The sequence below is a fragment of the Lonchura striata genome, chromosome 19 (assembly GCF_050655825.1).
Source record: "Lonchura striata isolate lonStrDom1 chromosome 19, ASM5065582v1, whole genome shotgun sequence".
Taxonomy (NCBI): Eukaryota; Metazoa; Chordata; class Aves; order Passeriformes; family Estrildidae; genus Lonchura; species Lonchura striata.
In genome coordinates this window covers 1,521,152-1,536,041 of record NC_140721.1, presented here as the reverse complement: position 1 = coordinate 1,536,041, position 14,890 = coordinate 1,521,152, and the positions used below count along the sequence as shown (strand labels likewise).

Here is a 14,890-nt window from a genome sequence, read left to right as displayed (position 1 = left end):
AGGGATGATTTTGGTAGAATGACAGAATATCCTGTGTTGGAAGGGACCCACAAGGATCATCAGAGTCCTGAGAGATTTTAGAGAGCTCTGTGCCAGCCTAGCCCAGACGTTGCTCCAGGGAGAGCAGCTGCTTGAGATCCTGTGAGTGCTCTGGGAGGCAGTGTGAAAAAGTGATGTGAAAAAGTGTGAAAATAGTGACCTTCACTATTGATTTGAGATTTCAAACCCAGGAATGTCAGTGTTACCTCCCCAACTTCTCTGCATAAATTCCTACCAAACCTGCACTCAGGGATCTTTTTTCAGTTTTGTTTCTTTTGTCACCATTTTACTTTGTGGTTTATTATTTTAAAAACTTATTAATACATATTTAAAGCTCCTTTCTTCTTTTCCTCTTTTCATTTTTTTTTTTTAATGGTGCTGAACTGTGCATTCTGACAGCAGCCCCTGCTTTGTGAGGCCCAAATAAATCCATGACTGACAGCATCCCATGGGTTATAAAATAGCAAAACCAGCTGAGAGCTGGGTAAGGACACTGTGGCTTTGGGGAATAACTCCACTGAAGCCAGTCATGTTACACCAAGATACATTCTGCCAGTGCCTGGCAATATTCCGGGTTTACTCACCCCTCCAAATCCCCCAACTGCAGCATTCAGCAGTGGCCAGGAGGGAAAATAGCACAAGTCCTCCACTGTTAAACGTGCACTGCTACTATCATGCAAATCCATCTGGTTCAGCAGCTCTAAGCAGACTTCAAAGGACTGAGAAGTCATTAGAATCACAGTTCAAAGAAAAAAGTGAGCAGCTGGTCTAGGCCATCTGGTAGGGGACATAAAATGGTCTCTTTCTTCTCCAGTCAGTCTATGAAATTTTCATTAATTGTAGGAACATCTTCCAACATTAACCAACATCATATTGTTAAAAATGTAAGTCTTAATAAATCATCAAAACTGATGTTTTAGGAAGCAAGGAAGCTGCAGTCTGCTGGGGTCTTCCCTTGGCAGTAAGACACCAGGCCATAATTACAATTTTAAGTTGGTGCTTTCAAAGCAAATTAGTGGGAATTAGATTCCTCAGCTCCTTTGAAGGCCGCAGGGAAGAATGTGGACAGGGTGGTTCCCTAGGCTGCAGAGGAATCTCCTTTTGTATTGATTTTAGGAGCCACTTCTGGCTTAAAAATGTGGAGAAAGTGTCCTGCTTGGGCTGGATGCAGTAGCTGGGGTGGGGGCCCATCCCAGGACCCCTGACCCCAGAAAGACCAGGGGAAGTTTAAACAGCCCCCAGCTCCCTGTACCCCCAGCAGACATCCCATGCAAGAGGAATTCCAGCTCTGGTGGGGGGAGCACAGCTCAGCAGAATCCCTGTATCAGCTGCTGTGATCTCAGGGTCCCCCGGAGCTCCTGGAAACTGATATTCCTGTTGAATGTATGGATGACTTCTGTGAAACTCCAGCAGGTGGTTTGAAAATGCAGGGACAGTGACAGCTGCCACGGGGAAACCAAACTGAACAGGAGCCACAGGAGAGCTCCAGGATGTGGCAGGGACCTGCTGAGCTGAATACACAGACCTGGAGCTGCTGCAGCTCTCCTGGCCTCCTCCTTGCCTCTCTGCCTCACCAGCTGTGTCCTTCTCCAAAAGGCAAACTGGAGAGTTCATCTTAACCTGATCACCCCGGGAGCACAACTAGCCCAGATCTCAGCAGGCAATTTCAGGGGTTTCAAGCCCAGGTTTTCCAAGATGCCCGTTTCCATTAATTCTGCCTTTGCTCCTCTTTCCTGTGACTGCCCAAATTTACTTTTTGCTTCCTACCAGCAGCATTTCAAAGCAGATGGGAAACACCTGAATGTAGAAAAATACCAATCCTCTGAGGTACCCACAAATGTACACAGGCAGGTACCCCATCCCTGGCAAGGGGATTATTCAGCTGGTGCCTCTGCCTGCACCAGCTCCACATTTCCCACTCTCCAAAGGTATGTACAAATTCAGCCCCTGGTGCTTAGCTGTGTGTCTCCCACTGCCTTCCCGGCTGTTTTCCCAAGCTTTGGGCCAGCTGACAGGACAAACAGCACTGGCTCCAGCTTTGTTTGCCACTCAACAACAGACACAAATACTTGAAATAGTTTCCTAATCTCATTTTCTCATGCAAACAACTGCTGGGATGTCAGGGATGTTAATCCAAGGCAACAGCAGAGATGAGACATGCAGTTTGGTGAGGGAAGAACCCAGCCAGGGAGCATTCACAGCCCCATCAAAGGAAGGTGCCCTGTGCTCCCACCCACCCCAGACTGGACCCCACACCTGGGTGCAGGTGCCCTGCTGACTTGGCCAGTGAGGATAATTCCCTCCCTAATGGCAATGAGGGCCACTGAAATTCCTTACAGATGGAAACATCCATGGCCTGGGGTCACCAGCCCTCCCGGGAAGGGAGCTGAGGATTCCCAAGCAGTTTTTCCTGGAAGGATTGCTGGCTTTACTTGAGTGTGTGCTGGGATCGAAGTTGCATCGGGTGAGATTTTGGAAGCCCTGCTACTGCCTTCCCCTTCTCTCCTGGGTTTACCTCCCCAGGGCTGGCAGAAGCCAAGCTGTCTCCATGTCTGCCTTCCCCAGGAGATGCTGGGGACCCGGGGAGCACCGCTGAAGGCTGGTGGTGGCAGCACAGCCTCCAAACACCTCCCCCTCTGTACAAAATAGCACAGACCTGCTTTTTTAGTTTACACCCAAATCCCTTGTCATCCCTGGTGTGTTTACAGAAGACAGGCATCCAATTAACACAGAAAAATGACTTGCCCAGCCTGTGAGGGGTGCAGGAGCAGGGGCTGCCATCGTTACTGGGGGGCTGGAGCCCCAGGAAGCTCTGTGAGCCCTTGGGAAGCAGCTGCCAGCAGAACAGGGACCACAGGACCCAGAGCCACAGTGACCTGCTGGGAGCTGGAGTGCACTCTGCTAGCACCCTGCCAGGGATGCACACCAAACATGAGCTAATCCGGACAAAAATAGGAGTGAAATCATAATTCAGATGCATAATTCATGTGCATAATTTTTCTTGCTGTATATTCTCCCGGGATGTATTCTAGAAACTGCTTTCTTTCCCCTCCCCTCCCTGCTCCCGTCCTTCCAAAAAGTGCCGTAGATGCAAATCATTGGAGGCAACAAGAGGTAGTAGCTTTGCTGGGTTACTAAATAAATGCTAAATTTGTCTGAGTTTCTAGCCTACATCTTGGCAAGTGATGCAGATTGAAGCTGGTGTAGAGACACGCAGCCTTGTGATAATCACAGGATTTTAATTGCTTTCATTGTGAACCCCAGCTACTGATTGTATCTGCACGGAAAACTGTAACAGTTTGCACTTGCAAATACTAAAAATGTTAAACAATAATGGCAATTAAGAGATAATTATAGTTATTTTGAAGCAAGAATTGTAGTTTAGACTCCAAGAAGACATCCCAAACGAGCAGGAAGTGTTGCCCTGTTTACTGCACAGGTTTCAAGCTGCTTTTTCTATGATGTGAGATCCACCACATTTAATTGCTTAATGATTTTCTATAAAATATTTAAGTACCACAGTATCTTTAGCCAGCGCTGGCTCTGCTGGAACTGCATGTGTCAGTCTTGCTCAGGACAGAGGCAGTGTCCGAGCCCTGCTTGCTGAGTCACCAGAAGCTTTTCTTCTGCTAATGACAGCCCAGGCAAGCTCCAGGAGCTCCCCAGCAGCACCCCTGGGTGGGCACCCTTCTGGAAGGGGCTGCATGGGTGCCATCCCTCGGTGCCCTGCAAGCTGGGGTTTCAGAGGCAGCCCTTGCAACGCGGGTCAGCGCTTCCTCCAGCCGGGCTGACCCACGGAGAAGCAGATGCTTTTGTCCAGGTCACTTGGAGCCCTCCGAGAAAGCAGGGCTTTGAAACCCAGCTTTAGGAAGAGGTTGTGTCCTTGTCGGAGCGCTCTGGGCTTTCCTCAACAACAACAAAGACATTTATTTTTTTCCAGAGCCATGTTCTGGGCCGGGCGCCAGGCGGCTGTGTGCAGGCTGCGGCGAGGCCCGGCCTGGCTCCGTGTCAGCCCCGCCGGAGCGGCCCCGGCAGCTGGGCAGGCAGCAGGAATCACACCCCAAACCTGTAACCAAACCCCGCGGGGAGAGGGAGCCCTGAGAGAAGGGATTTCCGTCCCTCTGACTCAGCTCAGGCTAAGGCTGGGGTCACAGGCCTGCCTCAGGAAAGCCTGGGGAAGCCTTTCTCCAGTGCCCTGCTCACCCTGGCCGGGGTAAGACGTGGGAAAACCTCTTCCCCAGGGCCTGAGTGCAGCGTGGCAGGCAGTGGGAGCCGCATCCAGCTCTGCAGATTCCAGAGGGTGTGTGGGACTGGGCTGCAGGAACAAAGGGTGTCTTTCACTGGCTCACCCCGCACAGGGCTGCCGAGGCGAATTCCTGGGATGCTTTTATGGGCTGCTACCAATGCACAGGCAGAGCTGGGCTCCCAACAATCTCCTCCCCCTGAAAGCGCTTCATTCACACCCAGGCGGGAAGGAGGTGAAAGAAAAGGCCAGGCACTTGGTTAGATGCAAGAGGGCCGAATGCAGGGGGGTCAGAGCACTCCCCAAGAGCTCCCTGCCCCAGGCTGGGAACGAGGGCACAGAGCCCAGGGGTCTGGACAAGCAGCCGAGCTGCAGCCAGGCTGCTCCGCAAGGGCCATAAATCATGGCAGAGGCGTGAGCAAGGCAGGGAACAAAGGACATGGAGACATGCCATGGCATCTGGCAGGGAAGGACGGCGGCTGCACCAGAGGATGGCGTCTGAGGAAAGCCTCTGAGCCAGCCCAAGAGGGTCCCGGCCCCAGGGAGAGAGCTGGCCCTGCTCTGCCTCTCCCCAGCCCAGCCCTGGCAGCAAGGGGCATGTGGGGACAGGGGACATGGAGGATCATGACTGCCCACCTCACCCATGGCCCCACAGCGCTGCACTCCTGGCATGCCTCTCCACACTGCCCTGGCCCACTGCTGATTTTTCCATCAGGCCACAAGGAGCTCTGGCACGTTGGTTCTGAGTCCCCAGCACCAGGAACGAACAACATGGCCTGCAGAGGCCACTCCAGCAGCCTGATTCCACAGGCAGTCGGGAACATGCTGCACCAGGGCTGGATAAAGCTGTTCCTCGAGCTTAATTCAGGGCCAAACACCACTGAGCAGCAGAGCAGAGCCTGGGGCTGCCCCTGGGGAAGAGACAGGGACTGGAAGGGGTCTTCTTACCCCCTGTTCTGGGTGCTGAGCCCACTGGTGCCCAGAGCACCTGCCACCACTACCAGCAAGGCTGGCAAAGGCACTGACCTGATGATAAGCAGTTATTTGTCTTGTTGGTAATGAGTTATTACTCAGCCTCAGCTAGACACTGCCTTAAGGAAGGAAACATCTGATCATCTTTTAATAAACACAGTTGGCTCCTGTGAGGCTCCTGCAGCTCCTGCATCTACAAAGTGCTCCAAGACACATGGCTTCTGCACAGCGCTGCTGTGAGTCACTGTCTGGGAAAGGGTGTCAGGATCCTTGCTCAATAAATAGAACAAAGGAGGGAAACCTCGGGTGGGCAGGGATGGCACAGCCCTGCTTCCTTCACTGTGTGCCACCGTCCTCCTCGGGATTTACCCAGCAGAGGCTGAAAGTGAGATCAAAATTATCTCCACGTTCTCTCTCATCATCACTAATCACCTGCAAAAGCGCTGGGAGAAGGAACAGGTCTGTTGGGTACTGGGTTTTCCAGCCACAGACTCTACTTCCATGTGCCTGGAGCACAACATTGCAATGGCAATGCTGCAGGCTGGTTGGGACACAAGGACAGCCCTGATCTGCAGCCTGGGTGTTCCCACAGGAGCAACGTACAACTCCCAAGCCTAGGCTGCCTCTTGTCCCTTTCCAAAGTCCCAGCTGGTCACAGAGAAGGGAAGAACATGGTACCAGGCAGGCAAGGAAATGGGCTGGCACCTTCTCCTGTGGCTTTACACAATGCTTACTCTGTAGAAGAGTGAATCCCAGGCAGTGTCTTGTAGTGATACCCACACAGCACAGCTCCCCAGCCTCTCTGCTCTCCAGTGCCACATTTCCCCGCTTTTGTAAGGCACTTCCAGCATCTGGAAGAAATACTCAGCATGAGGAACTGAATGACTTGGCTGGTAAGAGAGAAAACAATGTGACACTCTCACCAGCCACAAACCACATGGCTCCCCGCAGCGAATGCACATCTGCAGGCACATCTGCACCCAGAACTCGCCCACAGCAGCAGCCTCAGAGTCCCTCCCCTGCACCCAGGCGCTTTCTGAGCGCTTCTGAGGCAGCACAACATAAACTGAGTTTACATTTCAATAGCATTTTTGCCCAATCACATCTGGAAGCAGTTTCTTCCTCCAGATGATTCCCCCTGCAGATACATACCTTCCACTCCCGTGTCCCAGATCCAGATGTTTCCAAATAGCTTGAAATGGAGCAGCTGTCCTGGGAGTGCCATTGGTTTCTCCAGCATGGAAACAGTTAATGCTCCGAGGCATCATCCAGGACACCTGTGCCTGGTGGAAACTGGAGACAAAGTGGAGCCCAGTAATGGAAAAAGTCAAAGCCAAGAGCCTTGTCAGCTGCTGGGCAGTGGGAGGGGAGGGAAGTGGGACACAGCTCCATGACCAAACCTCTCCCTGCTCTTAGCTGTGTAGAGGGAAGCACTGCTCAAATTTAGGCAGTTTGTGTTTTCCAGGGGCCCAGTGCTACAAGGAAGATGATTGAGGGGAAAGACTGCTCTGTTTCACTGCCTAGTTCCTGAAGATGTGAGCAACAGCTCCTCTTCCTCAGCCTGAAGCAGGACTCCTGCTGCAGAGACACATCCAAGGGGGCACCAAGCCCACTTTGTAGTGGTGTGTGTCAGCTCCAGGGCACACCATCCCTCCAGCCCTGGCAGAGCCTTCCCCATCCCACCAGAGATGGATTTCCAGCAGTACCACAGCCCCTGGATACATGACTGGAATGGGGGTTTCCCAGATGAAACTCAGGCTGCAAAAGCATTTCACCTGAGGTTTGGATCAGCAGCCTCCTGTACTGCAGCTGGGGTTCAGGATCCAGTTTCTCTGCCTCTTGCTTTGCCTGAGGGCCCTGTGCACAGAGGGGCTTGACTAGCCCAGCCCCACATGACTGCACATTTCCTTGGAGCCACAGTATTAACTGAGCCAGGCCTGGAATGCAGAGCCCCAGCACAGCCCAGCTGGCACTTAAGCCCAGCAATTCCACTCCCAGCTAAAAGGCTGGGACTACCAAGAAAAGAACATCACTGGCAGCTCCCCTAAAGTAGAAACCACCCCTGCTCTGGGGCGCTGGCAGGTGCAGGCTGGAGCAGATGGCCTGTGTGTAACAGCCGTGCTGCAAGCACTCAGCCCGTGTGGAGCGCCCGGGCTGAGTCACGCTGCTCACGCTGGTGTTACTGTGCCACAGCAGAGCTGTTACACTGCTGTGCTTGGGAAGAGCCCACAGCTTTTCCAAAATATCACCGAGGCCACAACCCCAAATTTAGGTTGCATCGGGAGCAAGATAACAAGCTGAGGAGGTTGTTTAAGGGTAAGCCCGCAGCCCCCGCGCTGTGAGAGGCATCAAATGCATCAGATTCAGCTCTCAGCTTTCTCTGCAGCACAGGGGGGAGGCCTGAAGGGAAAACCTGCTTTCCTGGGGAGCAGGGAGACACCTTCCCCTGCAGGAAGCTGCCTCAAGCCATTAAGAGGTCAGCTCCCAGCCACTCAGATCCAGGTTACTTGTCACAGAGCATCCCATCAGGGTGCAGCAGGACACAATTCCCTCAATGCCTCCCCTCTGGCTCAGCCTTTGAGCTGAGCTGGAGGTCAGCACCAGCACAGAGGGGCCACCCAAACTCTTCCAGCCATTTCTCCCTCCCTGACCTGCCATCTTTGGGTCATCAGCACCTTCCAGGGCAGAGAAATTGCTGCTCACCCTCTGTGGACAAGGACAGGCTTTGCTCAGGAAAGCTGGTAAGGAAGAAGAAACCAGAGACTGTTTAAATGTGTCAATTCACCTTTAATGTTTGAAAAAAAATAAATGGTATTTGAGCAATTGCAGTTATGAAGGGAACAGATCTTGCTCCACGAGAGACCGTGAACAGATTCACATTAGACTCATGCTTGGAAAAAAACAAACCCAAAACATTCTCCTTTCAGACCCAGAGTGGAGTTCTGAAGAGAGAAGACCACACGAGTGCCCCAGACAGTCCAAGGCACGTTATCCCAGTGCAGACATTTCCATCGACATGAACTTATGACAGCTACATTCTTTCTAGTTACAACATTGTTCTACCCATAATACAAAATTAGGCATACTTTGGATTTTGCACAGAGACAAGAAGGACTTTTACTTCAGGAAGTCATCAACCTGGGTCACCAAATCATTTCACAAAGAGCTCCCTTCACTCTGCCCTTTGCCCCCAGCAATGATTTATTCCCAACACCAAATTAATCTCAGGAACACAAGCTGGGCTCACCAGCCCAGTGGTATTGCCAATGCATTAGTCAGCAAACCAATAATTAGAGCTTATAATGAGCACCAGGGATTTACTTGCCATCACACAGCATTTCTGCACACCCAGGTCAGAACTTCCTGCAGTGCAATCCCGAGTCAGTACGTACTAAGACAACATCACTGCTGAACCTATTGGAGACCAAGACATTTGTCTGCCTTTGAAGCAGATGTCACATGAGTTTCCTTCACACAAACATCACATGTAAATTTAACTTCTTGGTACTGTGCTTTAAGAACAAAAGCAGATATCAGAACATGGAGGACAATCCTCCAGAAATAGCTTATTAGCTACAGAAAAATAAAAGAAAATAAAAAAGAAAAAAGAGACAGTGGCCACTTACAAATCTTCCACACGACTAGCTTGCTTTAAGGAGAGCATCAAGTTAAGGCAGTGTTAAGACAACTGGCTACAAACATGCCGAATAGAGCTGTTGTCAGTAGTCACCAATTTGATATCCTACTCCATTGCGGGGCCGGGCCACGTGGCTTTAGACTCAGTATCGAGGTCTAAAGACTTCAGCCACAGGATTGCTGCTTTCTGCAACAAGCAGGAACTCAGGGGCTGGTTTTGAAGCCTTCTAGACCATGCTGAATTGCTTACTCAAGTCTAGGTCAATGTTTCAGCAGAGCCAAAAATACAGCGAAGGGCACTGAGCAAGAACACCGAGGGGTGCCAGCTGCAAGCCTGTATCACAGTCAAAGGTGGAGATCACCTTGGGTGTGGAAGCCACGTCACCCAGAGCCACCCCATCAGCTTTCAGGGAAGGTCTAAGACCTGCCCCGAGGGTACTGGGAGAGCCAGCTCTCTACAGTCTGCAGGGTGGGACAGAGGCTCACACTGGCTTTGCTCCTCTTTGCAAGATTAACAGTCTAACAGGACTCAGTAAGGAAGTCTGGGGCTTTTGGCCTGCCCAAAAAAGTTTTCCCAGCCTCAAAGAAGGAGTTACCAGTGAGGGAGCTGTTGTGGAATAGTTTTCTTTCTTCCCACGTAAAGGCCATTGTTTAAGCATTTACAGGTTTCCTAGTGCAATACAACCAAAAAAAGCAGTAACAAAAAAATGCCGCCTTCTTCCCAGGCAACTAAACAGAAGTAGATTTTTACTGCAACATATACACATTAAATATAGTATACAGTCCATGCAGCGGCATAGCCATGTTAGAGGGAGTCGTGGCTTCAGCCATCAGTGCATTACAGTCCAAATTTCAAATCGCTCCTACTTCCTATCCAGACTTGAAGAGAAGAATTGCAACCTGACCCAAGTAAAAATAGATGAAGTGCTTTGTCTCGTGTGTTACATAGCTGCCAAAGTTTCTGCCAACAATGCAGTGCCAAGTTGGGTTGTATTTCTTGTCAAATTCCTGAAGAAAGAGAAGAGAGGCATTAAGGCCAAGAAAGCCCACATCAAAATAGTTCTAAGCACAAATTCTGAGCTGGTTCTGTTCACACACTATCGCCTCTCCTCCCACCTGCAGCATCTTGAGATACCCCACTGCGAGACACTATTAAATTAAGCACCAAACCTCTGCACTGGATTGTTTGAAGGATTCAACACAAGCAAAACATCTTCTGAGCCTTGGAGCACCATCAGCCCTGGGCAGGAAGAGCAGATGCAAGAGCTTTCCTTGGTACAGCCCTGTGTGTAGGCTAATCAGGGGAATAATCCTCCTCTCCCATTCCAAACCCACTCACAAAAAATAAAAAAGGTTTTGGCATGTCTGCTCCAGCAAGGCATCTGAGCTTAAAGGTCACCTAAAAAAAGGAAGGAAGAAAAGCCTGGCTTCTGCTATTTGGAACTCTTGTACACAAAGGGGAGAAAATCCACGCTGAAAATGAGCAGATTGACAGGCCAGAGATCAAAGACCCAAGAGGTCAGAGGTAAGTGAGCTGAATGCTGGTTCAACAGTCTCCTACTTCACAGGCAGGATAGGGTTAAAGACCATTTTCCTTCCCTCTAATTAACACCCAAGAACACCCTTCCCTCCCCCCAGACAGAGCAAGAAGAACAGACCCAACATCCAAGATTAAAGCCAGTTCTAGTTCTCAGACAGCAGAAGAGTTTGAGCTGTTTGCAAGTAACCTTTGAAGTAAGGAAAAGGCTTTCTTGCCAGAGCACGAAGGTGCATCAAATTGCTTCCCTTCTCCCAACACACTCTCATGAAATAAAGGCCAAGCTCTTTTTGGATGCCTTCTCTTGCACTCCCTCACTTTACAGGCTGCATTGCCCCAAGCACTTAGAGCTAAGTCATGCCTCAAAGTGATCTGAGAAGTCAGGAGACACCTTTGAATCCTTTGCCTTCAAGCTTAGATTACAAGCAAGGCCCAAACACCAGCCCAGGTGCCAGGACTTCACTGCCTCTGAAGTAAGATCCCCCTCCTCCAAGAGCACTTTTCCTGGCCATTCCGAGAAGCTCCTACAGGAGGAACCAACAGCTCCCCAGGTGCCATCAAGCATGAGACTGAATTAACAGGCTCCTGCAAATGGGGAGAGAACCTCTTCACCAGCCAGGGCAGCTGCTTGCACTGTTTCTAAGACAGCAGCTTGCACAGCCCCAGCAGCCAGCACAAGGCCCATCCTCCTGCACAAGGCCCATCCCAGAAGCACACATGCACTGCTGCCCACCAGGTGAAACATTGGGGTGACACCAGTGCACTGGTGCTGCAGGTCTGTGGAGCAAGTCCTAAGCAGAGGCAGCTGCCAGCCCTTTCCAGGCTGGCAAATCCTGAGGGACAGCATTTGCAGTTTGCTCAGAGCTTGCCAGAGCTCTGCCACAGCCCTCCCCTGACCTTGGAGAAGTCACACCATCCTCTTGAAAACAGCAGTAAAGCAGCCAAGAAGCCAAGTATCTTCTCCCTCCCAGCACGCAAGCATGAAGCCTCAGCCACTCAGCTCCTGACAGACTCAGGAGCTTTGGGAAGTCGCAGCCAGCACAGCACCCTCATCCCGGAGTTACCTTCTTGATATATGCTGCAATGTCCTTTTCTATGTTGTACTTCTCCATGGCCTGTGTAGCACAGTCTACAGCATCCTGCTGCATGTCCTCGGACATGTCCGCATTCTTGATCACAGCCTTTCTGTCAGACATCGTGAACCTAAGGCAGAACATAGATTCCTTTAATCCCTTCCCAAACGGGAGACGCTTCCTGTGCATCAGAGCTTGTCCTCTCCGTGCAGGCTGCGTCACAAGGCGATCCACAAACCCCTGCTATGGCCAGAGTGAGTTTATCGGGGTTGCCTACAGCAGCCCCAGGCCAAGGTGCCCCTTACAGCCGGAGCACTGGCAGGAGGTTAGAGCAGAGGTAGTCCAGCATCACCACCTGCATTACCCACACGCAGGAAAAGCTTCTGTGTGGGAGGAGACGGGATCTGCAGAGAGCCACAGCCCTCCTGCACATCAATAGGCTACAGCCAAGTTTGCCGTCCAGGTGTACCAGTGTTCTGGAGCATCCCATGCTCAGAGCCTTGCAAGCAACAGATCCCAGACTGTCTGCCATGGGCACAGAGGCTCAGGAAGCTCATTCAGAGCAGCAGTGCTTTTATTCTACCCCATCCCAGGTGTCACAGCGCCTGCTGCTAGTTTAGCCTGGAAGGAGCATTGCTCCACATTCAGCCATCATCACACTTTCAGTTCCCTGCTGCTCTGCCATGAAACGGAGCCTTCAGCTGTTCCCAGGGGACAGAGCCAGTCTGATGAGCCAGAAGCAGGTTAACACCACACCGCAGCCTGGAAACAGGGCAGGGGAAGCAGGGCCCACCACCGAGACAGAGCTTGGCAAAGCTCTCCTTTTCCTGCCCCCTCCTCAACTGGGAACCACAACACAGCTGCCAAAACCAGCATGCTACTGCAGCCCAGGACTTGTTCTGGAGTGAGCTGTGCAGCCCCCTTTGCTCTCAAAACTAAACTGCTTTGTAGCAGCCACAGCAGCCATTAGCTCTGACGTGCCCTTTCCAGGGAGGTGTTCAGCACTGGGAACTTTCCAGCACAGTTCCTCTTATCCTAGAAAACCAGGGTTTCACGATCCCAACACTGCAGTCTTTCTTCAAGCCCTGGAGAAGGACCACCATGAAGGCCTGCTCTGGGCACCACAGCTCTCATTCCCATTCCCCACTCGAGGCCTGGGGAGGCACATGTTACCTGGGGATCCAGCTGCTCACCTTGCAGCAGCTCTTACCCCAGCACATTAAAACTTTGTGGGAATAAGCTTCTTAATGGCAAGGAGTGCCTCCAATTAAGCCTGCATAGCACCATTAAGGTTCCTAAATCCTTTTACAGCACTCTAAGTCTTGAGCGATACTACCAAGTAAGTGTGTTTTGAAACAGTGAAACTACACATTTTTAGCTCTGCTGTGGAGTGAAAAAAAATCTGCTGCAATGATCACTTCCTGGAAGAGCCCCAGAAAACTGAAGGAGTAGCTTTGTTACAGCAATTAAAGGAGCTTGCTACCCAGAGAGAAAGAGAATCCGGTTACATAATTGCAGCCCTCTGATTACAATACTTCAATTCTTCCTTCTGCCTGCACTTGAGGACTTCTATTGCGACCTTAATTTATACAGTTTAGATATAGTGTTTAATAGAGCGCTGCTATTAACACACACTAACAGCAGCCGGAGGAATGACAGGAACTGAGTTCCACTGCCAACAGAGAGCACATGCCCCTATCACAGCCCTGGAAAAGCCACTTCCCGGCAGTCTGCTCCTTCCCCTGCCGTGGTTTCAGCCAGTGGGGCTTTGCCCGCAGCCCAGAAGCTGAGGGAAGAGAAGACGCAGCTCAGAACAGCCCAAACTGCCTGTAGATTTGGATTCACCACCCTTGGAAAAGTCTTCTGGGTGTCTGTCCAGTCCACAGGAAGAAGGAAGCAACAGAAATCCACTTGTGGGGCATTCTTCCAGAAAAGCTTCTTTAGGGAAAGAGAGCAAGCAAGCCCTCACACACACCTGCACTGCTCCCAGAGTTCAGAGGGCACCTTCCATTGCATAAGCAGCCACAGAGTGACCTGCAAAAGGCACCTTCCCTCCTCATTGTCTAGGCCAGGAGCATCCCAGTGCAGGCCTGTGCTGCCGCGGGCGACAGCGCCAGAGGAAAAAATGATTATCCTTCAGCAGGGCTGCACTCGCTGGCTAGGAGACCTTCCCTGCATTGGCCCAGGGCATAGCATCCCCCAGGGCCAGCCACAGGAGGGGCTGGCAGTGTCACACCCTGCACCCACCTGAACAGAACACAGCAGGGCCCCAGTCTCTGCTCAGTCCTGGGAGGTTACAGGGTCACCCTGCAGAGGCAGCCCAGCAGCACCACAGACACATCATAACCCTAAACCACAAGATCACAGGTGGCTCTCAGGGTCTTACCACCCAATCTGGCCCTCTTTGAGGAAAACCACAAAGCCCCAGCACCTATCTCGGCAATTTGGGCCTAGGAAGGGGTAACATTACAGCTCCAGCAGTCACTCCTTCCCCTCAAGAGCAGGATGTGGTGCCTGAGAAGGAAGACCACAGCCCCAGCTGCCACTCCAGGGCAACATGAGGCCTTGGGAGGGAAATTAGGCCCAAGGCAGCAACCAGCCCTTTTCTTACCACAGTAGGATAAGGTTTTAATATTTAAGCCCAGTACTGCAGTAGGACAAGCTGGGGCTTTGGGAAGAGCATAGAACACAAGCCCCCTAGTAACCACTCTTTCCCTCTCCAGGCAGGATAGAACCCTAGCAATGAGATGGGGCTGAAGCCCAGCATCCACCACCCCCCCCCCCCAAAGAGGACAGCGTGGATCGCGAGGATGGGAGCACCCACCATTACCCCACCAGGACGGCATAGATCCCACGGCTCGGAACGGGGCCCAAGCCCAGCACCCACCGCTCCACCACCGCTAGGACAGCATGGATTTGGCGACTGGGGACGGGGCCCAACCCCTGCACAAACCGCATCCACCGCCTTGGCGGAAAAGGGCGCTGGGAGGGGGCGCGGCACAGCCCCTTCCCCCGCATGGCTCCCGGGAGCCGGAGCCCTGCGTGACCTTCACGGGGGGAGCTCCGGGGGCGCCCGAGGCCGCGGTGACCTTGCCTGGAGCGGCACCGGCTCCGCAGCGGCGCGGACCCTTAGGGCGGGGCGGGCTCCAATCGCTGCCCGAGAGCCGTTCGCACCCGGCCACGGCAGCGACCTCCGCCCTCGGGGCGGCCCCGCCGCCACCCGCACACGGGAGGCTTGGAGACCCGCAGCCCGGCGGAGACATGGCTCACCTTTCACAGTGACAGGGCCACCCCGGGAGGGCGAGGCACGGCACGGAGGAGAAGGAGGTGTGAGAGGCCCGGCCGCGCTGCCTCAGCCCGCTCCGCTCCGCTCGGCGCCCCGCGCGCTCT

General features: G+C 52.4%; 1 protein-coding gene across 2 annotated transcripts; it reads right to left on the bottom strand.

The window, feature by feature from the left end:
* Positions 1-8,020: 8,020 nt before the first annotated feature.
* Positions 8,021-14,890, bottom strand: DYNLL2 (dynein light chain LC8-type 2). Of its 2 annotated transcripts, XM_021533013.3 has the most exons (3): positions 14,771-14,890; positions 11,492-11,630; positions 8,021-9,898 (listed from the first exon to the last, which is right to left on the bottom strand). In XM_021533013.3, the coding sequence occupies exons 2-3, from the start codon at positions 11,621-11,623 to the stop codon at positions 9,761-9,763; spliced, it is 270 nt and encodes an 89-aa protein (XP_021388688.1). In that variant the 5' UTR covers positions 11,624-11,630; positions 14,771-14,890; the 3' UTR covers positions 8,021-9,760. The 2 variants fall into 2 exon arrangements, with proteins under 2 accessions (XP_021388688.1, XP_021388687.1); XM_021533012.3 differs by lacking the exon at positions 14,771-14,890 and having other exon boundaries at positions 11,492-11,659.

Bases quoted from the DNA above. Each gene is read 5' to 3' on its own strand.
- DYNLL2 (XM_021533012.3), bottom strand. From the start codon at position 11,644: ATGTTCTGCCTTAGGTTCACGATGTCTGACAGAAAGGCTGTGATCAAG. The intron at 9,899-11,491 runs GTAACTCCGGGA...CTCTTTCTTCAG, and splicing joins TTGCAGCATATATCAAGAAG to GAATTTGACAAGAAATACAA.